General features: G+C 40.4%; 1 protein-coding gene across 3 annotated transcripts in view; it reads right to left on the reverse strand.

The window, feature by feature from the left end:
• The window catches only part of pard3ba (par-3 family cell polarity regulator beta a), a 175,776-nt gene that overhangs the window by 6,976 nt on the left and 141,979 nt on the right, over nucleotides 1-26,821 (reverse strand). For all 3 annotated transcript variants that reach the window (XM_041978552.1, XM_041978551.1, XM_041978553.1), the window contains one exon: nucleotides 7,426-7,502. In XM_041978552.1, the coding sequence (XP_041834486.1) occupies nucleotides 7,426-7,502 (77 nt within the window). The remainder of the gene's footprint in view (nucleotides 1-7,425; nucleotides 7,503-26,821) is intronic.

A 26,821-nucleotide genomic window follows, 5' to 3' on the forward strand; every position in this document is an offset into this window, starting at 1 on the left:
AAAACCAGCATGGTTCCAGCACAGGGTGGAGCAGGGGTCCATGCATTTTAGTATATGTTAGTAAAAGTTGGGAACCTTTAAGAGCATGAAGTCTTAGCCCACCGGAAGTTTCTCTATCACCTCAAAAATGTGTTTCCTTTCCTTTTTTTTTAACTTCAGCATCCTGCTGTGCACTGAACTCCACTAGAACTGGTGTTGCCAGATCACATGACACAAACAAGCAACCTGATCTAAGAAAACAAACCCAAGACAAGTGATGGAAACCTCTCATGATAAACAGCACCTGGCAACTCTGGAGCCCAAGATGTAATTTTACTGTGCATGTAAATAAAGTATTTTTTCATTTTCACTGAAAACCCCTTTTAGAAAACAGGTTTGGATATTTTGTAAAATATAAATAAAATGGTTTAGAAATGTATATAACCTGTGAAATGTTCTCATGTTACAACAATCCTGATGTAAAACATTGACTGCCAACAGAAAGGGGTAAAGAGGGATTTTACCAGTTATGGGATAATTTAAAGCCTTGTAGTAGATGAATAAATAGCTTGACAGGAGTGTTTTCATGCATACACCCACACAAAAAAAAAAAAAAAAAAAAAAAAAAAAAACATGAGTGCAAAAGCTCAGACACTAATGTCAGTTGCATGGCGTTTGCTCATTGAATTCATTAATGTTCTGATTGCAAAGACGGGGGGAGCATATGGATACAAATGTGAGCACATCTGCCAATTATGTGCTCACCTTGCATGCACTGCATGCAAAATATATTAACTGCTCAGCAAAAAGCAGCTGCTGTATCCTACTGCCAAAAATTCCCCCACACACATCCCAAGTCATTCAAATGCATATCAACATGGTCGTCATGTATTTTTTTTAAGGTGGTTGGCTACATGTTTGGAGATTTCCTGTAATCTGTGGAGAATGGGCCTCGCTTATTGTAGAAAAGGTTATTTAAATAAAAGTATAATGTAGTATGTTTATCAAGTTGATATAATCATTAGTTTATGAGGAATTGTTCAGACTCTTAATCCATCCTTGTGGACATAGCAGTAACGGCACTGTGCTACCTGACTGCCAAAGACACAGAACAGACCTGGAGAAAAACATTAAACTGAACTTGAACGTCAAGGCAGCTCTGCTAATCAAGCCGGCTTATGTAAACAACAGCAGTGGAAATTGGCTCTCACCTAAATGCATGCACGTAATCTGAATGGGCCTGTGTTTACACTCTTTGCTACTACATACTGAGCTATGATGGGGAGTGTGTACAGTATCAGTGGCAGGTAACAGTGGGAGCTTCGGGTTAGAAATGAGAAGGTGAGGAGAGATGAGAGGCAGCAGGGCGATAGGCCTGTATGTAAGCTAGGAGTGGGTACTCCAACCCAGCTAACACAAATATTCAAAGACTCATTCGTCATATTAATGATGCCTTGCTTCAAACAAATATCAATAACATTTGTTCAAATACAGTTGCAAGGAAAAGTGAAGTGGAATTAACTGGATTTTTGTATGAACTGGTCATAAAAATGTGATCTGATCTTCATCTAAGTCGCAACAATAGACAGACACAGTCTTCATAAACAAATACCACACAAACAGTTATATTATTTAATGTTCATTGAACATAACATGTAAATATTCACAGTGCAGGATTGAAAAAGTATGCAACACCCCAGGCCAATAGCTGGTGGACCCTAAACATTTCCTGTAGTTGAAGATCAAACCTGTACAACAATCAGGAATCAGGAGAAGTTCGGGAGCATTCCTCTTTACAAAACTGTTTCAGTTTAGCAATATTCTTGGGATGTCTGGTGTGAATCACCCTCTCAAAGTCATGTCACAGCATCCCAGTCGGGTCGAGGTACTCCAGAAGGCTTAAAAGCCATTCTGTTGATTTACGTCTGTGCTTTGGGTCATAGTCTTGTTGCATCTACAATCCTCTGTTGAGCTAAAAAATCAGCAGACAGACTGTCTTCAGTTCTTCTGCAAAATATTTAGATAAACTTAGAAATTTAATTCTCCATCAATGATAACAATCCATCCAGGCCCTGTGGCAGCAGAGCAGACCCATTCCATTATGCCCCCTCCACCATGCTTCACAGTTGGGATGAGGTGTTGCTGTTGGTGTGTTTTGCCTTTTTCTCCAAACATAGCGTTGTGTGTTCCTTCAAAAAAACTGAGTTTTATCTGTCCTCTTTTCCAAACATCAAATGCGCAGCAGTGGTTTTGTTGGACAGCAGTAGCTTCCTCTGGAATATCTTCCACAAACTCCATTATTGTTTAATGTTTTATTTATTGTATGTATTCTATTGTCAGACATGTTGGCATGTACCAGAGATTCTTGACATTCTTGGATTCTTCTTCACCTCAATGCACGTTCTAGGTTGTGCTCTTGCAGGCATCTTTACAGGACAACCACTCCTAGAAGGAGTAGCAACCGAACTTTCTCCATTTATGGATAATCTGTCTTAATGTGGACTGATGAACATCAAAGCTTTCAGAGATACTTTGAAATAAGGGCACGGCAGCTTTAACCAACACCTCCAATCTCGTGACGTTGATTTGACTTCATTATTCTAAAGTTTTGCATATTTTTTCCACCCTGCACCGTATTCACATGTTTAAAAAAAAAAAGAAAGAAAAGAAATATTTAATTGTTTGTGTGGTGTTAGTTTAGGAAGACTGTGTTTGTCTATTGTTGCTACTTACAAAATGATTTATGACTAATCCTGGTAATACAAAAGGCTTTGCATACTTTTTAATGCAAATGTACATTCTCGTGTAAAGATTTTTTAGGGCATTTAGGTGCTGTTGCTCCAGAGGAACCACTAGAAAAAGTAGAAGTGATGATTAGTGAAGAAGTCAGAGGTCAGAGTTACTTTTTGGACAATCCTGCAAGAAGGAAGGCAACCATGTAATAGAGACGTGCCAGGGGGAAAACAGTTGAGTAAGAGCTGATGATGGAAACAGATGGATTTTTTTTTTTTTTAACTAAAAGCAAAACTTTTTTTTCTCACAGTTCAGAATAAGTTCACTGCATGGCTATTGCATTCTGTTTCATTGTAGGCAAAGCAGAAAATATTAGGATACATGGGGACTCCAGCTCATTGTAGACTGTCATGCAGACTTTTGCATGACATTCTTTGTATTTCTCGCTGAGCTCAAAAGGAGCACCCAGGCCTCAACATGTATGTGTTTTGTTTTATTTATAACACTGATTTCATTTTCCCATACACAGACCTGAGAGACGGTGGGAGAGATGGATGGCGAGGAGTCTAAGAGAGATATAAACAGAAGTGACAGAGGAATGCAGACAAAAGGATTGATGGAATCAGTGAAAAGGCTGGGAAAAAGCAGTTATTGTAAACAGGTAAAGCCATCGGTGCCTCAGCTGTGCATGTGGCAGAGCTGGTTAAAGCCCTTTCATTTCCTACTGCTGATTCTATTACGTTTGTCTATGTCTGAGCACAAACAGTGTTACTTGGACAAACATTGCTGCTTTGGCACAATAAGGGGTCCCTACCCTAAAAAATAAAAATAAAAAAAACAACGGGGTCAAGGCACCTTGCACAAAATCATTCATTTATTGCTATTATTTAACAATAAACAGGTTTAAATAAACTTTTAAACCAATCATCTAAGATCCAGAAGGTTACATAATGCACCGTGAGCTCTCAAGAAATGAAATGACTTACAGAGACAATAACTTTAACTGAGTTGGACCAGTTTAAAGTGAGTCATTCGGCAGCTGGACAGCAGTGGCAGGGAGACGGCTGCTGGCATATGAAGCTGGGAGAAAAAGGGACTCTGCTTTAATATAGCAACAATATGATTTCTCTGCTGACCCTGAAAAAGCCATATGAATTCATCACAAGCTCCAAACTGCAGTCCAAACAGTATTACTGAGCTAAAATGATAACAGACCTTTGCAATAACTGTAGCACTCTCAAAGTGCGAGGCAGGGCTGAAAGTATGAAAGGGCTGAAAACATAAAAACTAATTCAGTTTATTCTAATCAGCCAGTTCCTTTCAAGGCGAGGGAGGCATCTCATGGGTGAAAAGGTTCATGCGCTCGGACGTGGTGAAGAAACCTAAATGGCTCTGTTTGCCTCACAGAGATCACTTCAGAGTCCTTAAAGGAAACTTTTTCCACACACTAGTGGATACTTGACATGCTTTGGACAGTCAGAAAGTTGACCTGGTTTTTTTAAGGAGTGTTCTCCAAATAATAAGCTTCTGTGAAAGACTGACTGGAAACTCAGGTGTTTGATAGTGGATTTGTGACCTGAGGTGACTGGAGAAGTAAACACAAACAACTCATTTCATTCTCCGTGTCGTTTCCATTGTTCAGATGAGACGAGCCCTTTATAAGGCCAGTATGGCCCACGACTAAAGTTCTGCACAATTTAACTCAGCAGCCATAAGCTGCACATTAATCAGCCAATTATCATCTCCGGCCAGCGACGTTGCTGTGCCAACGTGCCTCACTAATCCAATCACCTTAGGGGAATGGGTCAGGGGTTGCTCTGATTGGATAACCAGGGGCTAGGTCGCTGCGCCCATGACCTGCCTGTGCTTTGAATTGGTAATGATGTTAATATTCTCCATATGGCCTTGTGTGTGCGTGTGTGCTTCCCAAAGCGTGGAGCTTATCCGGAGGTGCACCCCCGCGTTAATGGCCGGTGGAGAGTGAGGTAAGAGCCAAAATAGCACTATCCCCCTCCCTGGGGCAAACCTCTTGATGCTGCCTCTTCCAGTTTTTTTCCAAATCTTTCCTCCCAGATTTGAGCTCCTCTTTCTGGCTGTTGCATTGTAGCCTTCAGCACTTTTTTTCAGACTCATGTCCGAGCAAATCTTCTACTTTGGCATCCACTCCTTTAATTGAGAGGTAGGCATAGCCAGACAGAACTAATTTAGTGCATCCACAATTCGGGTTAAGAAACATTTTCCAGCACAACATAAAATAGGCAGATAGGAGGACACACAAATGAAACCTGGGCCATTTTTAGGGGGGTATCAATGACCAAGAAAAATATAAAAGGCACTGTAGTGCTATTGGGCCTTTTTCTAAATAGAAATAATATACCATAGAGGTTTATGATATATTAGGGAGCCTCAGACTGTTATTTAACTGAAGGCAAACAGAAATTAGCTGTAGATAATAAAAGAAAGCCCTTAAAATTTGATGATTGGCTGGTTTTTTTTGAGCCCATGTGCACAAACCAAAAGATAAGCCAATGTAGGACTAGTGGAAAGCTATTCAGGCCCTTGAACAATAAGGAATAAATACAGGTTTAAAAAAAATGTATCATCCTGGATATGGAGATTCATGTTAACTGATCACATAAGCACTCAAAGTGCATGAAGTTGGCCTTTTCTACCTTTTCTGTGCTTCCATTGTGTAAAAAAACACACTATATGGGAAGCAATCCGCAGCCTAACACGTAAAGAAAAAGGCATCCTGGATGCAACTTTCTAAATCAGTTACAAAATATTAGTTTTTATGCTAACTCCTCTAATTAGAAAAAACTATAATGGCATATTAGCAATTAGCAGCAGACTAGTGGAAGTAAAATATTTAAATGCCTGCCAGGACACCTTGATTCTGCCTCAATTTCCTGCCCGTGTTTGCGACGCACACCTCTTCTCCTCTCTCCACCTCTCTCCATATGCTCCCATCTGTGAGATGCCTTATTGCATCTCCTGTTCTATGCATGCGCTCGCGCTTCACGCATGTGCTCGCCTCCTTCGCTTCCATCCTTCCAGCTGCAGCCCCAGCCGGCTCCACACAAAGGCAGGCCAAATGTATGCTAATGAGAGCCAGGCCAATGGTGGAGCCACACTCATTTTGAGAGGAAATGGCTTTCAATAATGGCGGCCCCCGGGGGGATTTTGCACAAAGTTCAGCTCCACTTTGAAAAATGCATTCAATTTCTCTGCTGTGTCTGCTCGCTCTCTGTTTTTCTCCTGTTCTTCCGCCTCTCCATATATAAAAAAGAAAACATTCCCACAATATACTTGAATCCCATCCTCTTCTTTTCTGTGTGCTCATGTCAACGGGTGTCAGAGGAGTTCGGAGGGACTGAGGAGTTTTGATTTATCTTTGCAGCAACATCAGAAACGAAAACACGAACATGCAAGTCTGAATAGTGTTCAAACTCCGTCTGGCGCTTCTCCTTTGTCTTTTGTTGCTCTTGCTTGTGCTTTTCTGTTGAGGCAAATGTCCCCAGAAGCACATTAACAGTACCATATGCATTTCAAGTAGCTGGCATCCTCAGGGTTTTGGGCAGATTTAACAACATTTTAACCTGCTGTGTTATCTCTAAGTCTAATCATAATGATCTGCTGATTACTTTTTAATGTTGTGGACATGGTTTTATGAGACAGAAATGCCAAATTTTTCCCAAATTGCTTGATTTGTCACAAAAGGGTTCTATTTTTGGTGACCTGAATTTTAAAAAAAAAGCACAAAAATATATCTAAACATGGCATATATAGTATGGATTTATTTATTTTACTTTAAATAGACTAAATTATCAAAAAGAAATATTTCTGCATTACAAAACAGATAAACAGATAATCGAATTTGTCCTGTCAAAAAATGAATCAGCAGTTAGACACTGGAGGCTTAGTTTGAGTCAAAGTTCATCCAAATCTCCCTCAGCCTGTCTGTCTCCATTTAGGTTTGTCTCCATGGTTACAGTTGACTAATCTCTCTGTCCCTCTGCTGCTTGGCCAAGTCCTTCCTCCTCTTTACTTCTCCCTCCTACATTCTCACTGTTTCTCATCCCCCCCGGGAGTCAGGGTTGATGTCTGCGCTCCCTGGTGCCTGTCATATCAGGAGGGGCAATAACCCGTGAAATGACTGTTCTCTTTTTCCTCACTCTCCTCCTCTCCATCCCGGTGTCCCCTCTTTTCCTCATTCACCTCCTCCTCTCACTTTCCTCGCACCACGCCACTCCACGCTCCACTTAGCTGTTGGGCCGTGAAGATGCAGATGCAGTTTGTTCAGCATGTGTATGTGCACGCTTACAGGCAAAAGACGGGGAATTTTCTGTCAAGAATGGACAGATGCACTTGTGCTATATAATTTAACAAGAGAACGGTTAAACAAACAAAGGAAATGCAGGGTTCCATTAAACCCATAGAGGTTATGCACCCTTTATCCTAGCAAACCATCCTCCATGCATGTGTGTGGGAGATCCTGCTCTCTGCAGAGCTGATCAGTCCCATTCCTGGGATGAGTAGACACTCCCAAGGCAAACACTCCAGATTTAATTATAAGCTCCAAAGAGGATTAGTCTGTGCTGCTTGTGTGTCTGTGTATGCAGTGAGGGAGACACAAAAGGAGGGAATGGTAAAAAGTTATCCCTTCATTTTCCTACACAAACCCATGTTTGCAAGCATATACATTGATCTCACCTGGGGTGTGTGGGGTAATGTCTTCCAATGTCTTCATACGGGTGCTCAAATCGAGATTCAGCGCCTCTGGGTGCCATCTGTGAAGAAACATAGGATGAGTAATGTAAATATTTAAATAGAAAGGTCCCATATTCAAACGCTGAACAGCCAAAAAGAGATTTCAGGCCCTTCAAACACAACACATCCTAAGATGCATGTTTAACCTCAGTTATTTTTAATTATTCCAGTGGAAATTTTAAACCCAATAAAGAATTTAAAGCATGCATGCTTCCAAATGTTGCCTTTAAGTTTAACTACATGTAGCAACATAAACGCATGTATGTGTACTGGCACTGCAGCCCTCTGATAACACATTTAATATGTGTTTAAACATAGCAATCATCAGAAATAATTTGTTTTTTTTCTTAAACGATTGATCAAAACCATGCACGTGCTTAGCCAAATAAACTCAGCTTAGCTATGTGTCATGACTCAAGACTACTTATCTGTCTCTGGCTATGTTGCACCTGTCCTCAGTCATGCTGCTTTGCATTTCAGAACATACAGTAAAGCCCCGTTTCCAACCTACTTTTTGGGACCCTTTCACTGGGGTCCCAATCTTACCAATCTGACCCTAAAGGGTAGCGCTTGACACAAAGCAACTGATCGATTGGTTATGGAATCATCCCTTCCCATGCGACTCAGCAGTAAGAACAAAGGAGGAACAGTACTATTTTTAAATATACTGTTGATTTTTTTGTTACTTAAAGCCACATGCCAAGAAGAAATAATACAAACTGCTGGATGACCTCTTATCCTCTCTGTCCAAGTTGCTCCTGTCCTCACTCATGGTGCTTTGTACACCCATACAGACCAGGGTTTACCCAAACAAAATGCACCAAACTGTCCTTTCCTGAGTTGGACCCCTTGGTGGAAATGAGGCTGATGAGACATCAGACCATATTTGGCTCAGTATGATACCCAGCTCCTGGTAAAGGCCACCTTATCTCTTCTCTTGACTGATACAATATTATTATAACAGGTCTCCCTGCTAGAGATGGTCTGGAAAAAAAATACATAATAAATTGTCCACATGACTCCATCGTTCACTGAACTCCACAGGCTACCCTAAACTGCCTGAATTGAATTGAAGTCACTAATGTTTACCTGCAGTTTCTCAGCTCTTCCTGCCTTACACATTTTTAGATGTTTCTTGATGAAAACGCATTGAGGGTAGCTCATTTGAATCAGGTGTTTTGGAGCAAGGAAACATCAGAAACACAAGGAACAGCATGTTCTTGTGTTATGTCTCCTTTTCTGTGTTCTTCACTAAAGCTTTGGGTGGTATTGCTACCCCTACTCACAAGGTAGGATCAGTCCAGACTGATCCCATTTGTGGTTTCACAATGACGGAGCTAGCCACTAAATGCCATCAAAGTCTTTCTCTACTTTAAATAATCTCTTGAAGACTAATCTCTTCTGAGAAGTCCTCTTCTTATAACCTGTCTAACAACTGATCACATCTGGTTTGCATTTCTTCTACCTTGTCCTGTAAATAAATGTAGCCCAATGAAGCTTAAATGTTGTTCCTCACTTTTAAGTAAATTTGGATAAAGAGATTATTTTTCTAATGAAAAGTGTTTTGGCCATTTTTCGCACTGCAGCAAAAAAAGGTGAGAAAGATAAAGAATAAATAGTCTTACCCAAAGTGAATGGATGACCATACATAACAGCATTAGGGAATAGAAATGGCCTTGCACATCTGAGGTCTCCTCAAAAGGATGGGTGCATTAGATTTTAATAAACGTTAATCACATCCTGTTTTTTAAACTATATCACCTCTCATCTGGCCTTTATCACACTATTAAGTAGCTGATACATTTATCACTATTGGCACCTATCTTGCCTATGAGGTAAGGGTACGATTGGCTGCGGCAACGCAACAAAGATCAAGGTTAACCGCACCAAACCATCCCGTCCTGAGCCAGATGCCTTTCAGGAATAAACCGAGAAGGCTGCAAACTGCAGACAACTATTTTATTTGACTTAGGGGAGGGGGATATACCGAAAATACTCAATTTGTTGTTCTGCCTGCAATATATAAAATAGCTACATCATGAACATCGAGTAAAAAGTGTTTTATGCCATCTGCATGTGATTTTCTTCACAGTTTGGTTTATGTCCCTCACAGAAGACAGCTCAGCCCCCCGTCCACCCAGAAAACTCCTGAGTGCGTGTGTGTTGTTTCAGGATAAACAGGGAAAAAACATGGACACATGGAGTGCTAGCATCAAAATACACGTGTAGCTGCTCTGATGCCATTTAGCTCCAATTGAATTACTGAAATTCGTGCATTATCTTTTCTTTTTGTCACTATATAAGATATTTCTAATTCTCCCACCTGCATTAGGTAGTAGCAAAATGTTTTTTGACAGCACCCTTATATATATATGTGCGTGCACGTGATTTAGAAAATCGTGGTGTACGCTTGAAAACTAGGCTTCCACCAAAACTGGTGTAATTCGAACCCTTAGTAGAACCACTTCAGTAAAGTCCAGATTTAGCTTGATAAGATTATTTTCATTTGAAAATAAGGTTTTTGGAATAAATACCTGCATGTATTATTTAATACTCGAGATCTAAACTGCTCTTATGTCTTTATACGAGAACTCAGGTCGGCTTGTATTCTGGAGTGTTCAAGTACTGCAGTGGTGCACCAAACGCCTCCATAAATGCTTTAATGCAGAAGAGGATATATTTTTTGTCTCTGGAATGTCCCTATCATCCTGTTTTGGTGTGAAAAACAAGACTTAATGTGAAGCGAAGGCTAAAGTGTAACATTAAATTTAGTGGTGTAAAAGTGGACGTGGTTTGAGATTCCAACAATACAAAGAGGCTTAAAGAAGCTATCCCTGAGGGCAGAGGAGGATGGAGGCGGGGGCAGACAGACACACAGAAAAGGAGAAAACACAAAAGCTTCAATTATCTATAATCTGGGTTCTGGGCTTTTCACTAGCAAATATGGGGTGTTTACTCTGTGGACATCTCTCTAGTAGCACATTATACAGAAACATAGAGTAACATGCACTCATGGGAACGCGCAGAAGCGGATACATTTGCAATAACTGACAAGCACATTTGTTCATAAACAAGCAATCAGGGGTTTGACCAACACACATGTTGCAGTCATACGTTTGATGCAAGCTATCAAAGTGATACAACCCAGCACCATAAAGATTCCACATATCTCTCCGTTTTGCTCATATGTATGAGTTCAGACTCATTCTGCATGTCAATGTAGCAGTGGCACATAACCAGATATCATTAGCATGCCTGTGTAATGTAGGCAGCTCTAATGCCTCTGAATGAGAGCCAGGAAGTGAGAGCACATCAGAGCTGTGGCTGTGGCACGGCTGCTACTCCATTCACTGAAGTGGCTTTGAGCTGGTGTGTGTGAGCTGCATGTTTGTGCTAACGCTGTGGAAGTAGTCATAAGGGGTGTGCGCTTTGTGTGCGGTTTTAATATGATGTCAAGAGGTGAGTCTTCCATCTTTGGGATGGCTGTGTGTGTGTTAGATAGGGGCCATTATGCAAAGAGATGCATAAAGGGGGCATTAGTGGCAGCGAGAAGCTGGGACTCAGGTGGAAGACCTTCTGTGTGTGTGTTAAACGGCATTGTGTCTGTGTGAGTGCCGAACATGGCCTAATAAATCTTGGGAGTATGATGTTGCTGACAAAAGAGCGAAGGTAAAAGCAAGACAATGATGAGGAGAGGAGGAAATGTGTGTTTAGATTAAAATGATTGAACTTTTTTGTCCACTGATTGTATTAACATAATAGCCTGCAGCCATAGGCCTGGATGATCCCTTTATTAACTCACACTCTCTCTCTCTCTCACACGCACACACACAGACATATTATGGATGTCTGTCATTTGGATGCTTTTTAGACGGAAGCCCATTTCCCCTAAATTAGACTGCCAGCTTCAGTGCCAAATGATGTGCCTTGAAATACTGCTGTGGCGTACACAAGCAAGTAAACAAACACACAAAAACAAGCCTCAGTTTCACCATAGCAACAGTTAAACAGCAACATGAAATTCATCCTGATTGGAGTGAGAAAGAAGCAGTCGAGGGGTTTTTAGGAGGCTGTCAGCCTCGTCGCCTCGGTTTGAGAAAGGTGGAGAGCGGGGAAACGTGCTTGGCTATTTCTCACGCACAAATTCAAGTCCTCAACATGATCCTGGTGACATCATACGCAGTCCTGTGTGGATCAGCATTATGGGTTGGTGTGGTCTGTGGAAAAGTTAATATCTTGTGCAGATAGTAGCTGACTGAAAGCCAGAGTCTCTCTGTACTTCACACGGTGGGGAGTGTTAAGTGGTAAAACTAAAAGCTGAAAGACTCTGGTAAACACACGTGAATGCATTTTTTTAAAATCAGACCAGGTAAAGCAAATGAGCTCACACACATCAGAAAAAGTGTATAATTGTGTCAAGTCACTAGATGCACAGAAGTTCACCGGCGGCCAACGTTCTGACAGGATGCTTGGCGGGTGTGCTAGTGTGAATGAGCAAAATGTCACTTCCCCCATTTTTTTCAAATTAGAAGTCTCTGCCTCGACAGTGCCAGATGATTCGCATTGAAACACACTCTCTCACCGCTCAGCTTTAGCAGCACAGCTGTCGCATTCATCAGACAGTATTGCCAGGGCTCAGGAAATAAATTTCTTGGAGCACTTTTGACTGTGCTGTAAATTTCTGTGTTCGTATATACAATAAGCTTCAAATGAGAATGGAAGTGCTTTGACACAATGCCTGAACGGCGCTTGCATTCTCTCACAGAGACGCTAAGATTTTACGCCGGCATCTCTTTTCAAACGGCATAATTAGCCTCCTGTACTGCCATGCGTGCATCCTTTCCCTCCTCCCTCCATCCATCTCAGATGCTAATTAAGCATGTGTCTCAGTGTGGAGCCTCCGCTTGGCACCCCATGCCCACCTCCTGTTGGCAACCTCACCCCTTGTGCCCCGCATCCGACTGGCACCATGAGGTGCAAGCCATCCGATATCCATCCCTCCTTCCCTAAAAATCACTGTGATGAGATTTTTTGCAATCTCCCCCATGGGAGGAGATGGAATGAATAAAATCAAGAAAAACAGAAGTGAGCTGGCACAGAGGGGGGAAAACTGACAGAGAAGCTGTAAATATTTGGCATGTGCACAGAGGAATGAAACCAACAAAGGGACTTGTGAGCCACAGTGACTCTAAGTACTGCTGCCATAGTTTGAAATGCAGAAAAATCTGCAGATTCTCACATACATGAGCCACATCTCTAACAGCATCATGATGAAGGAGCTAAATCGACTACTGTGTAAAAATACACCTAAATTTTGAGAGAAACTTTCAAATATGGACAGGTGTACCTGCATTTCTAACACATAATCCTATTTGCTTTGAATGAGTGCAAAGTTAAGAAGACTTTCTGCTGCTTCTGAAGTTCTTAGTGACACTTCAGTTTAAATACCTGCATGGCAGACCACTTGAGTTGTGTCATCGTTAATCTCCGAGTACCAACCTTTAAAGGAAATGTTTTGAAATCCTATGGTGGATATGTATGTCAGATTCCTACCATATATGGTATGTTGTAGAATATTTTGCAGAAAAATGCAGCTGTCAGTAATTGCTCATACAAATAAATTCCTGTTGAGTTTAAAGCAGGGATCTCAAACCGTCCTGCAGGTTTAAACTGATTCCCTCATGCAACACCTCATTCTAATTAGATGGAGAAGATGGAGAAGCTAAGACACCTGGCCTGCACTTGTTACAACAGGTTACTGATTTGCTGCAAACTTAAGCGTTAATTATTTTGGTTTCTGAGGTTTTTCTTGACCAGGCATGGAAGCCTTAATTTGTCTGACCATTGAATTACTATAGCATTTAACTTAAATCTGAAAAAAGGAGGATAACATTAAAAGTGACATATTGGTGACTACTTTCGCCAAATTATATGAGCTTTGTCAAAAACACTCTTTTGACAAAAATTATACAATTATCTTTTAAACAACACGAAAAAATCTTAAAATTAAATGTTTCCATATAATTTCCTGGAAAAAGCTAAAAACAAATCACATCCTGCAAATCTAATGCAGCATCACATCACACATACAACTGTTAATAGGTACCATTAAATAGCAAGCAATCCCCTGCTAGCTCATAGCAATAAGAAGAACTAAACAGTTACTTCAGGCATGTCAATCTCTGTCAAACACTGTTAAACAAGCAAAAATCACCAAGCTGTAGTTCCTACTGCTGAATGCATCTGGTTATAAAGGAGAGGGATTGAGAAGCTCTTCTTTTATTTCCAGATATTCCCACAAAAATAAAAAAAATATTGAAATTTTACAACAAATAATTAGCCTTCTTTCTCTATTTTATATATATTTTTTATCACCTTGTATTTATTACCAAGCCGCTGGCCTTCCACCAAAGCTTTCTTGGTAATAATTCTTATTTTTTTGTCCCATTTTTATTAACCTGTTGTCATAGTAACCAACTAATAACCAACTTGTACTGAAAGAGGTCTAAGCGCCTCTTTCACGCTAGATGAGTCTAGCCCGTTGGCACACAAGATTATGTCGAATTAGGAGACTGAGTGTGTGCACCTCAAACAGGAGGCTTACTTGCCCTTCAGTGTACACTAAACACCCCCACACCTGGACCCGGTTCACTCTGAGCTCGTTAGCAGCAGATGGTACGCACACACACACAAAAACACACACTCAATAGGACTAAGGGTTACACACATTCAGAGTGGAATGCAGTCTATTTCAGTAATATTTCAGTAATGGGCCAATCTGCTGGTAATTGTCTTCATTGTTAGTGTTTGTTTAGGCCTCAACTCTTGACCTCAGGTTGGCTTCTTCACATTTACATACACTTGGGTTCAGACATTGGTTAAATGTGTGTGTGCTGGTGGTTTAATCTCTTCATGTAAGGAAAACAAAAACAGGAAAGGTGAAAGAAAAAAAAAACAGGTTTGCCCTATTAGCTGCAAAAGAAAGATAAAATAACGGTGCTGCCTTCAGTTGCTAGGACTCCATGTATACTCGCATCTGTCTGATTTAAAGTGTTTATCTAAACTCTAAATACACTGACTGTGTTTACATGTATGAGAGCGAAGATAGTTGAAGAAATTGTGCTGTTTCCTCCATCTGGAGCCCAAAAGAGCATCTGATATGTTACAGGATGATTTATGTTGCTCTTCAGGGTGACGGACTCATGCAACAGTCTGATTATGTTCTGTTAAAGCAGATGGTTGAGATTGTATATTAGAAGTCACTATAATCAAACTGCTGATCAAGGGCCAGCACAGAGAAATGGCTGTTTGAATAAACTCACGAATCTGAAAGTGTCATGCATCCTAAAACTGTTCAGTGTGTGGCCATGACGTGTCCCTCTCCTCGCTGTTCAGTATAATAACATCCAAAATGCCTGTGTGTGTAGGTGTGAGGTTGGTCTCAAGCTCCCCCTTTTGCTTGTTGTGATGTCCTGAAAGGTATGCCAGAGTCTCACAGTTTCAGTTTATTTTGCACTAAACTGTGACGCAACAGAACAGCACGAGTGTGTTTGTGAGCCTGGACACGGCTTTGATGTTCGCACACACACATGCTGCAAAAACACCTTCAAACAGCTTGTCAAATCATGTGATGGCATCACCATCTCAGCAGCGCAGGTTCAAGTCTGTTGTGCCCGTACTCCCAGTCACAGATTTGAAGATGTGGGGGTTGCCGTCACTGCTCGAGATGGAGTCTTTGATGAGTAAATCCAGCACTTTTTGCTGTCCAAATGCCACAAGGTTGATCTGTTTGACCTGCAGATGCTTTGATGCAACTCTTGCCAACTTCAGTACCTATGAGTCAGCTGTGTTGGCTTTTAAGGGTCAGTTCACCCAAATTTAAAAAAGCTTTCTTGCATCTCTCCTCCGCTTTATTGATCTGTGCTTTAGTATGTCACTGAGCTTGGGTCAGGTATGGGGTGAGAGCATTGTTTATTGGGATACAATAAATAAGCTAATCCTTACAAGGTCTGTAAAATCACAAAAAATAAGCTAACTGCAACAGTTGCTGCTTTCATAGGAAATTAGAAGGTAAGTTGCAGTCAGATGCCAATAATAAAATCCACTTGATTGATTAATGGTCACCAGTTTGAGAACCTCTATAAAAGAACAAATTTTGGGAGATTACTAGCCTCCAGCATTCAGGTGAAAACCCATGCCAAGAAGGAAAAACATCAAAACTGAAAATCTGTTACATACCACGTAATATAGGTATGTCCTCTACCTAAAGCACATGTCATTTCAGATCTTTCTGGAAACATAACTAGCAAAGAGTCCTCTTTCTCTGCAAGATGCATTGGTTGCAGATGTTCGCCAGCCCTGTAGCCTCTTGGCCCATGAGGTCCTTTTGCCTCAAAACTCCCTGCTGGCAGTGGGTTTCTTCATGTAGCACAACCAGTGGAGAAAAACTCAGATTTATCTAGCACTTGCTTTGCTTCTCTGTGTGATAAAGGAGCTTATTTAATGTTCAAGCCACTTAATTCGAAAGTCAAGTTTAAGACACTTTGAGTCCTGAATAAAGAACTAAAGTTAATATTTGGATTTCTGTGATGAATTATGAATAAAAAGAAATTCGAGTAAGTGGTTCCTTTCAAATGGTAAAAGGTAAATCACACATCACTGTTTCTAACTGTATGAATAATATGTTAGAATGCAAATAAACCACAAACTGGAAGCAATTATTAAGATCTTGTCAAATATTAAACTAAATTGAAACTGTTACTAAGATACAAAGTCCTTTGTGAAACTTTAAGAATAATAATAATAAAAATTATTAAAAGCTAAAGTGCGAGATCAGCTGTCATGAATAAATACACCACACTGCAAAATGCTTTGAAGGAGAAGTGGGACAAGTCAGGAGAAGAATCTGAGATTCCTACCAACTTGCAGACAGATCACACTCTGCAGTTTGCCCGTAGGCCAGAGACGAGCAGTGGGGATAAAGACAGACGCCAAATAAGTCCCCATAGGCCTTTGCTGGCCCAGATGGAGAGGTGGTGGAGGGGGAAAAAAAAATCATCGGTTGCTGTGCAGCATTGGAATTAAGGGACATAAAACAAAGAAGAGTGAGAGGAGGAAGAATACAAAGCCAATGGGATGAGCAGGAGAGACAAGGACAGAGAGGAGTCCGTGGATGGAATCACTCATTGTGACTTTGTGAAAAGGAAAGAGAAAGAAAGGTGCAATAATGTGTGTGAAAACTCTTAATAGCACTGGGTGAAAACACAACACTCAAATGAGACGTTCACCCTGGCCTTTGCTTCACAGGAGTGAGAGCTAAAGTTCCGCTTCACTCATTTCAAGCCAAGACTTATGTCATGTGTGAAGGTACAGATGCGGCAAGGGGAGTCCAAATTGATCTGAGGGTAGGCGGTGACAGAGGCGAAATGGACATGCACCAGTGTGTGTTAACACACATTGTCATCAATATGGAATTTGTTAATCTAACCAGTGAAACTATTGTGCTAATACCTATTAGCACACACTGAAGCAGGGCCTCTCTTAGGCGTTTCACACTGGTAGGGAACCAAACCGGTTCCCAAACAGTCAGGACCGTCCCGGAAAGTTGGTTTGGAACCTGAAAAGTTGGTTCTTAATTAGCACCAAAAAAAAGGTAGTGGTTCTTCTTTAAAAAATAATGCTGTGATGTCATCAGTTTGAAAGGCTGGGTCCACCTGAATGCTAGACTGCTGTATAAATTTTTATGTTTCAATAAAGCTGAAACATGAAAAAGAACGCCAGACCAAATAATCAATAAACTTAAAGTAAAAGAAGAAACACAAACACAAAACCACCACAGCAGGCATCACTAAAGAAGAAGCTGACAGTATTATTTCCCACCTCTGGCTCTTTCAGAAACTAAAATGGTAGGTTGACTACAGACCACCCATTTAAAATAACGTTCGGATAGACTAATTTATATAGCTCAAACACATGAATAATTAATTTGGACAAAAGCTCATGTTGACATCCTAATATCATAAATATTCATCTGGTTGTCAGCAAATTTTTTTCATTTTGGGAAATTGTAGATTTTAATGGAGCCTGACAGCATAACCATCGTCCTTAATGATCAAACCTCCAAGCTGTTTATTTTTAATCAGCTCGGTTTTCACCGAGTAAAGTCCTCGCTTTTTGGTTCCAGTTGAATTAGTGTGAACATGGGCCCGTTCACCAGGAAAGCTCCAAGGTTTTGAGATTCCAGAAAGGAGCCGGAGTCAGAATAGTGTCTGAAAGCACTGTGTTTAAAATATGCACAACTGATATGTAAAAATAGCTAACCATGACAGTCAACAACAAAGAGTAAACAATACACAGTATGTACTTAGGTGGGTTAAATGACCTCAAGTTATTGGTCTGTTCACCCTACATGTTGGGTGTGAGAATACCTGACCATAATGGAAGTAATATTAAGCATGGTGGATGCCACAAATAAGAAAAGCATATATCTAAATGAGCTTGTCATCACACAAAATGACAGAGAGAATATCTTTATGATGAAATAAAGAAGCAATTCTGATTCAATCAATGATAAATGTAAACCAGGAAACCTGAATAAGTCATAGAGGATGGATTATATGTTGTCTTTCTTAGCAATAAAACTCATTTAGACTGGTTTAACCAACAGCAAAACCCAGCATCTGCATATTTCTGTCCATCTGCATTTGTGTCTATAAATGTGAAGAAGAGAAGATTAAAATATAGGCTTTATTTGGAAATTTCCTTTCAAAGCTTCATCTCTTTTCTCTGCTGTGGAAGGATTTGTGAATGGAATCAATTGACTTATTTCAAGCTGACAAAAGCTGCTTTTCTCCGTCAGAGAAGAAACCTGACATACTGACATGGTTTAAAGGCTTTTGATCTGCAAACAACACCCAAATGCTGAGGCAATTTCATTTGTTTCAAGAGTAAATCAGTTTGTTTTGAGAATATTCATGAGAATCATTTCCTGATAATGCCTCACTCCGCAATGTTTCAAGGTACTGGTGCAAGACGCAATTACATTTGCAATGCAAAACATGGAATTATCTCACCTCACTGGAAAAAATAAAATGAATACTGAATGCCAGACTAAATGCCTAATAGGTAGGGACAATGTGCAACAGGCCTTTCACTTCATAATTATCACTTTACTCCTACATTAGCAGGGAGTTTTCCCTCAGCCTGTTTTCCAGCAGTTGGTCACACATGAAGTTATCCTGGGATATACGATCCAAATATTAACTTCAGGGTGACTTGTGTAATTTTACAGGCCAGAATAGCAGCCTGGCCCACAAACTTTAAAAACAGCAAGGCTCATGAGTCGAGCTGACTAAGGTGTGTGACAGAAAACTGGGTGTTAGGACTGGTCATGGAGAGGGTTAAACCAGGATCAGGAGACTAAATTTCTTGCAATTACTGAATTATGGGGGATCTATGCATTGGTGGTATGTTACCTCTTAAAATTTTGTTATAAAACTTTTGGGGGTGGGTGTTCATACATAGGTGCGTCTGGTACTGACAAAAGAAAGAATGAAGAAAAGGACAGCAAAATGGAGACCATCATAGTGGTAAGTAGTGCAGAAATACAGAAGCTAACGCTGGAATTATACCAGGTTCGTGTGCGTCATGTTACAGCTGTGCCACTGTTTTTTTCCAACTTGTGTGGCGCCGCATTTTATACCGGGAGCGTGTCAGGTGTGGAGCGCCTACGAGTGCAGTCCACCGCGAGATCACGAAATCAGAGGAGATGTGGAGAATCTTGTGATCTCCACTTCCAGGATAAACGTCTCATTGTCTAAGATGACAAAAAAAAAAAAAAAACACTGAGACCCCCTGGCCGGTTAAACACGTAAAGTTTTCATGGTTCAGCAGCGCAAAGCTGCACTGGGGCTTTTATTTTGAAAAATACCAGAAGCTTTTACACTGCTCCCGTGTCTGGTTTCCTGTCGGCCCCTATATTTGAACTGTGGAAATTACGCATTCTGGGTGTGTGAAACATCAAAAATAAACCCAGCAGTAAATTTAGCGGAGCGCCGCGACACCACGCTTGTGGGACGCTTCTGAAAAGTGCTGCGGCGCACCCGGTATAAAAGAAACCATTGACTAACATGGCCACGAGTAGCAGCGGAGGCCGCGGCGCAGCCATAACGTGCTGCACGCGCACCCGGTATATTCCACCTTAATTTAGCTTAGCAGCTCAGTCTGTACTCCTGTTAAATGCCTGGATGTCACGATGCTAAAAATAAAAACAGATAACCGGGAAAACCTGGACTCTTTCTTTAGTTTCAAGTTTTTTAATTGTCACATGCAAGAAGGCAGTGAAATGCAGACAATTAGCAAATTGACTGCATAATTTGATACCTAATTAGTTATTAGTTATCAAATGAAAGCTGTTAAGCGCAGCAGTTATGCTAAGAATGTAAAGTTAATAATTTATGGGCAACCAATCTGGATAATTTACCACTGAAGGCCCATTTATGCAGAAGATGGAGCATTACCACCGGAAATTACAGGGGCAGTGTGAGCAGAATAACTGACTTGCGACTAGAGATAGAAACAAACCAGAAAAGAAGAAGAGGATCAGGAATAACGTTTAAAAAAGACGTGGCTATTTACGTACATAAGGATGCATAAATGGGCTTTACTAGTTAATAAAACCTAAATATTTTCATCCTTCTTTGTAATAAATATTTGATTTTATTACATTAATATTTAAGATGAGATGAACAAGAAATATTGTAACCGTTACTGTGTACAAATAATAATGATTTAAATTGTAATCATTGCACAGAAATATTTTCTTTTACAATGATCTGACAAACCCCTGAAATTATCTTTGGACCTCCAGTTTGGGAAAGGCTGTGATTCCCTACATGACTGCACAGGTGTGACAAGTTTGTGAAGGCTACATAACACCTGAGAGCATGCTTGCAAAAAATAGTAAGTAGGATTTTATCTAACTTGCTTGGTTATCCAAGAACTCAACTCATGGGATTGGTGTTTAGGATTGTGTGTGTTTAAGAGAGGGAGAATGAAACACGAAGAGAAATGGTAAAATGTTGAGTAATTGTGTGGTAGCCAGTTAGCCTTTCCTCATCAAAATACTGCAGGTGCATGCTCAAGTCTTTAACACATGCATACATGCACACACATATACAGGACACAAGCACACACACACACGGGGCATATGCTAACCTGATTAACACCAACATTAGACTAACATTAGTGCTGCCTCCCTCAGAGAAACACCCCCAGAGCAGCTGCTCTCTCTTTTTCACCTTCTTCCATCTGCACAAAGTAGCGTCTTGGCCTCCCACACACTGACTCTTTTAAATTCCCCTTTCAAACAGAATTATTTTTAGTTAAATTTACAGAAAAAAGTTGCTAATTAATTGACTGACATAAATTGGACAGGAAGGGAGACAACAAACATGAAGCAGAAAAAAGACAAAGTTTAGTTTTTTTATACTTTTTGCTTCAGTGTAATAATAAAATACATGTATTTTAGGACAGTTTAAAGAACTAAATCTCAACTTTTTGAGCCCCCCGATCAATTATCCAGGTCCCCTTCTGCCCCTGATATCATTTTAAACCTCTTTGTCAAGAGAGCCCCCTTTACAAGTGGGGCTGTGTGAGATGCTCGTAGTACAGACGTTCTATGAGCACGCTAAGAAGCACCACTCTTAGCATGTAGCATACCAAAATGATGGGGAAAAACTCATTTCTAAGGTGAATATTGGTGCAAGCTCTAATTTCTCCTGACTCTGCTGAACCCCTGTTGAGAAACTCTAGTTTAAACAAATATTGACAGAATCTGAGTGATAACAGACTTTCAAAAGTTGCAGACGTGCCCTTATTGCTTGACAGTTTCTGCTGATGATGGGATATCATAGTGGAGAAGGAGCTAAATATCAAACCCAACTAAACATCAGGTTTAGTTGGAGCCTGTAATTCCTGAGAGTTCGTCATTTTAGTAAATGTGGAGCGGAAATAACGTGTAGCTAATTTGCAAATGTGTTTGTTCAAAGCTTGTTTTATTCAAATAAAATAAAATAAAGCCTCTGTGCCTTGAGTGAGTGGGCTGATCTATGCATGCGACTGACAGCCAAGTCAGCAGGAGAGCAGAAGCACAATAAACACATAAATGTGGCTTACAATCCTCAGACAAACAGCAGTCTGTTTCAAGTGATATCGAAGATGAAGATCCACACAAATTAACATCCAAACTGACTTCTGTTACCAAACTTAGTTTTTTGGCTCAGCTTTTTAAGAAGCTCAGCTGCAGGGCGAGATATGTTTTCTTCTTGGTGAAGCAGCAGTAGACATGACATTGCCTATAGAGGCTAAGTGAATGCTTGAAGCCACTGAGATGCTCAACTCCGGTATGAATAAGCTTGAGGCGCTTTTTACCTCATGGTTGGTGAATGAACGCCCGCAAACTTTGTGCGTTAGTGTGTGTCTTTTGTTCAGGCTGGTGCATGGCTAGTAACCAAAGTCACCATCAGCCAATGACAGAATAATGTTTATGGATGTCAAATTAAATGTTTGGATTGGCTGGAAGCCAAAACGTATGTTCTTATTCTATAACTATAACACTTTAACTGGTTAACCCTTTTAAACTGGATGCTGGTGACAAAAAAAAAAGACATACATCCTTTGAAATACTGTAACTCTTCTTCTAATTCCAACAAATTCTGAAAGCTGAGAATTGTGACTTTACGCTGATATATGACACATTACAGTAGTGGCAGTGGTGCATCTAAACACATGAATTTATGTACAATTACATAAAAAAACTAATTGGTGAATGAATGCCGGCAATTGACAAAGGAAAAGGATTAGAATCAAATAAAATACAATAAATATTATTAAATAAATGAATAAAAATTGAATAAGAAAAATAAAGAAGTTTGTCACAAATTTACGACAAAAGGTGTAAAGGAGTTAAAAAAAAAAGTTAAACAGCTAAATTTAATACTGTGAATTTATTAATTTATAATATTATAGTATAGATAGACTAGAGGCTGGAGGACCCAGGTTCAAGTTGCTAGATGGGCAATGAACTGAATTTGGACTCACTTTACCACTGGATTTAATGGGAAAGTGTGTCCAAACTTTTGACTGGTACTGTATTCAAATTTATGGTCCCTTAGTCAATTATATCAGAGGATGAGGTTTTCTGCAGATGACCCAGAAAGTATAATTTTGCTTCCTCAATATTTATTCCCTGTCTTTCTGTTTTATAAATAGAATTAATTGAGTTGAACCTTGGCATTAACACTGTTGGCCCCCTCAAACCATGATGTGACCCCACTGAACGCAGCCAGGACTGGCAAATGCGAGTTGACCTAGAGCAGAGGCTCATTCTTCAACGAAGATCGCAACAACTACCCTGCGATCGGACCTCGTCCTCTGGTCTAATGCCTGCCAGCTCGCCTACATCATAGAAATGAAAGTTCCTTGGGAGGACATCATTGAAGAAGCATAGGAGCAGAAGAAGCTGCGCTATTCCAACCTAGCAGGTGAGGCAGAAGCTGGAAGAGAAGGGTGCACCGGTGAAGGTGGGATGTAGGGGCTTCATAGCTAGCACAACGGTGAAGCTCCTAAGGGAGGTCGAATCAGGGGACAGGCTGACAGACAAGCCTTCAAAGAGCTGGCCAACACTGCAGAGAAGACGAGCCATGGGCTGGGCCACTAAGGCAAACAAACAACTACGAGATACACAACCAGGTCTGATCAACCTATGGTGGGCTTGTATTGTGATTAATGCCCCAAACACCACATGATGCTGAGGTACACAACTGATGATGTGTGCCATTGGTGAAGCCTTATAGCAGCCCTATGGCAAGACTGGTGTGAACACTAGGGATTGTAACATCTAGTCCTTTCAATGAACCGCTCCTAACCTGGCCATCTTTTTGTCTGTCCAGACCCATACTTTTTCTTTTAATGGTTTATTCTCTTGCTTATGCCGGCCGGGCATGTATTTATTTAATTATTTTATAGGCATTATTGTCATCTATCTGGATTGCCCACTCCTCAACAGCAATTGTATGTTACTTACACATTGCCTGTGCTTTGCACTCTTTATTTTGGAAACTGTAGTATTGTTCTTGTTTTATTTAGCGCTCAGGGTCTAGCAGTTTGCTTTGGTTTAATATACTTATTTGTTATTTTGATTGTATTTAATTATTTTCTGTCTTATTTTGTCATTGTTATAAATGTGTTGTTATTTTGAAAGATTGATAAATGAAGCAGCTTTCTGCTAGGCTACATCATCTCTGTGGCAGCTTCTCCAGCAGCAGGCACACAGCAGGACTGGCCTGCCAGCACATCTATTAAACTTCTGTACTGCGTGTCATTTATGAGTGGACCTGAAACGTTCATAGCACAAGGTGTGTGGCGAGAGCAAACACTTGCCACATGCCACCGAGGCTCAGTGGAGCGTGTGAAAAAACTGCCAGACGTGTTGTGTTTCTGACAAAGGTTTTTTGTTTTTTTTTTCAAAAAGTGAGTTTTCAGATCAGTACAAGTTCACTGATGAATAAAAGTACCTTCATTAGGACTGTGGGCGCAAAACCCCATTGGGGGGCTTCTGCCTGTGGGCATGATGCACCCCACTCAGCTCACCGATGCCTTACGTGTGTGTGCGTGTTTTCAAGTGTGTGTAGCCCATCTATCACCGTGACAGGCGGGTGCGTGTTTACTTAATGATGTGGGGGTTTATTTATGAAGTGATGGCCGACGTGTGGGAGGGAGGTTGGGGAGAAAGAGCGAGGGAGGGGGGCAGAGATTGAGACTGCCTGAGGATGTGACATTAAAATATCATCAAGGTGATGGATGTCCGCGTACACAACATTAGAGAAGCACAAAAAAACAGCTGCGCAACGAATGACAAGTCATATCTGGACTTGTGTGAGTGCTGCGCCGTGTGTGTTTTATCATGACTGAGTGTGCAGTGGAGTGAGTGGGTCTTTCGTGACTTGTGTTCGTTAAGGTGTAGTATGTGCTGCCACTGTTGATGATGATTCACAGGGTAATGAGTTGAAGATAAGATGCATGAGTACATGTGTGTTTGAGTGTATGTGGGTGCACACCAGGTATTTTCTTATGGTTTAGGGAATTAAATGTCTTTACCAAGTTCAATAAAGGTTGAACGAAGTTTTAAAAGGATAGAGGAGGTCATCATGTCAGTGTAATGCCATCAATTCACTGATACATAATTGTGGGTATCTGCTGAAATGTATGCCTCATTTTGGATTTTGGGGGTCAGTTCAGTGCACCAGCTGCAGACATTACAGGTGTCCAACAACAGCCACTAGAGGGCCAGAAAATAGCCCAGTCAAAAGTAAAATTACAAAATTACATCTGAATGACTCAGATCTGGATGCCACATAGTTTTATCCTTTAGTAGCTGCAGCCCTGGTGTATCACCCGCTTACAGAGTCTCACCTCATCTAAACGACTGTAACTCAATCTTCTCATCCTTAAACAAATGTAATCTTTTGAGGCTTAAGTAAATGAAAACTTCTAAAACTCTATCAGATGGGCACACACAGTATAACCCCATTTATAGCCCCAATTTTACCTTCTTGGTGCTGGATAACTGTGCATTTTAGCATAACATTTGAATAGCCTGTCTTTAGATTTTCAGGCATCTGTACTTTATGTGAGTTTAATGTCTGTGACAAGTAAAGCTAGTAACTTGAATGAATGAAAGCAAATCAGACAATAAGGGCAAATGGAGCAGATTCAGAGTGGAAACTTAATTATCATCTAAGATCTTATGTAAGTGAAAAAAAGAGCCTGAAATTGTTCAGATCTAGATCTAACCTAGATAGGTCAACACATCAGAGAATGTGCCATTTTTCTTCTCAAATTCCCCACATCATTTGAATGTCACACTACACAAGGCCCATCAGCTGCAAGCATGTACATTAAGATGAGAACTATAACTATTTAACAGGAACATTTTTCCAGCCTAGTAAACTAAAAAATAAATCAGATTTCACCTGACTCTTGTCTCAGAGAGCAATATATGAGGACCATGCATGCCTATAAGATTTTGGCCAGACATGGAGATGACAAATGTACAAAGTTTGATTAAAAATGGATTATAAAAGAACAAACAGAGCCGAATGCCAAAAAAGGGCATTTAGAGCTTTGTGATTTTGGAAAAAAAAAAATCTTGACTACTTAGTGCTCTTCTACAACCCCAATTCCAAATATGTTGTACCCTTTTTAATATGTAAATAAAAATAAAATGCAATGATTTGCAAATCTGCTAATGAGGTTACCTGGCAGCAGGCTAGTAACATGCCTGAGTATAAAAGGAGCATTTCAGAGAGGCAGAGCCTCTCAGATGTAGAGATGGACAGAGGTTCACTAATAAGTGACAAACTGTGTCTAAAAATTGTGGAGAAAATTTCAGAAAAATGTTCTAAATGTAAAATTGACTAAAGACTAAAAAAGACTTTACACAGACAGCTACAGTGTGTAATATCATCAAAATATTCAGAGAATCAGGAGGAGTCTCTGTATGCATTTGACAATGGTGAAGTCAAAAATGGATACTTTGATTGTCAGACCCTCAAGCGGCATTGCATTGAAAATAGGAATAATTCTTTACTAGAAATTACTTCCAGAAATCCCTGCTTCCACATCTGTGAAGGGGTTTTTGAGCAACACCCCGATGTGTCTTTTAGGGAAGGCCTTGCAGATTTCATCAAGACAATGCTAAACCACATACAGCATCCATCACGACAGCATCCCTTCACAGGAGAAGAGTCTGAGTGCTGAACTGGCCAGCCTGCACCCTTTCACCAATAGAAATATTTGGAGAATCATGAAACCAAAAGTTCCAACAACAAGGGTCCAGGACTGTTGAGCAGCTAGAATCCTGCATCAGACCAGAATAAGACAACATTCCTCTCCTAAAACTCCTCACTTGATTACAGTTTTTAAAAGAAGAGGGGATGCTACACAATGCTAAGCATCACCCTGGAACTACTTTTTAGAGACGTGTTACTGCCATCAAATTTAAAATGACCTAAAATGTTCCCAGAAATGTTAAAATGTCTCATTTTCAGCATCTTATATGTTGGATTTCACAGTGAACTGTATTCACAGTGATTTCTGCAAGTGTTTTGGAGCCCATGCTTGATTTTAATGCAGTTCTGCCTGAGGGCCCTAAGACCACAAGCAGCTAGTTTCCTCTGAACCTTTTGTCCCAAAGTCTTCACAATTATATGGTGAACACAAATTTCCCCGAGGAATTCCAAAGCGATTAATAAAGTATTTCTGATTCTGATTTCTGAAC

Source organism: Melanotaenia boesemani, chromosome 24 (assembly GCF_017639745.1).
Source record: "Melanotaenia boesemani isolate fMelBoe1 chromosome 24, fMelBoe1.pri, whole genome shotgun sequence".
NCBI lineage: Eukaryota > Metazoa > Chordata > Actinopteri > Atheriniformes > Melanotaeniidae > Melanotaenia > Melanotaenia boesemani.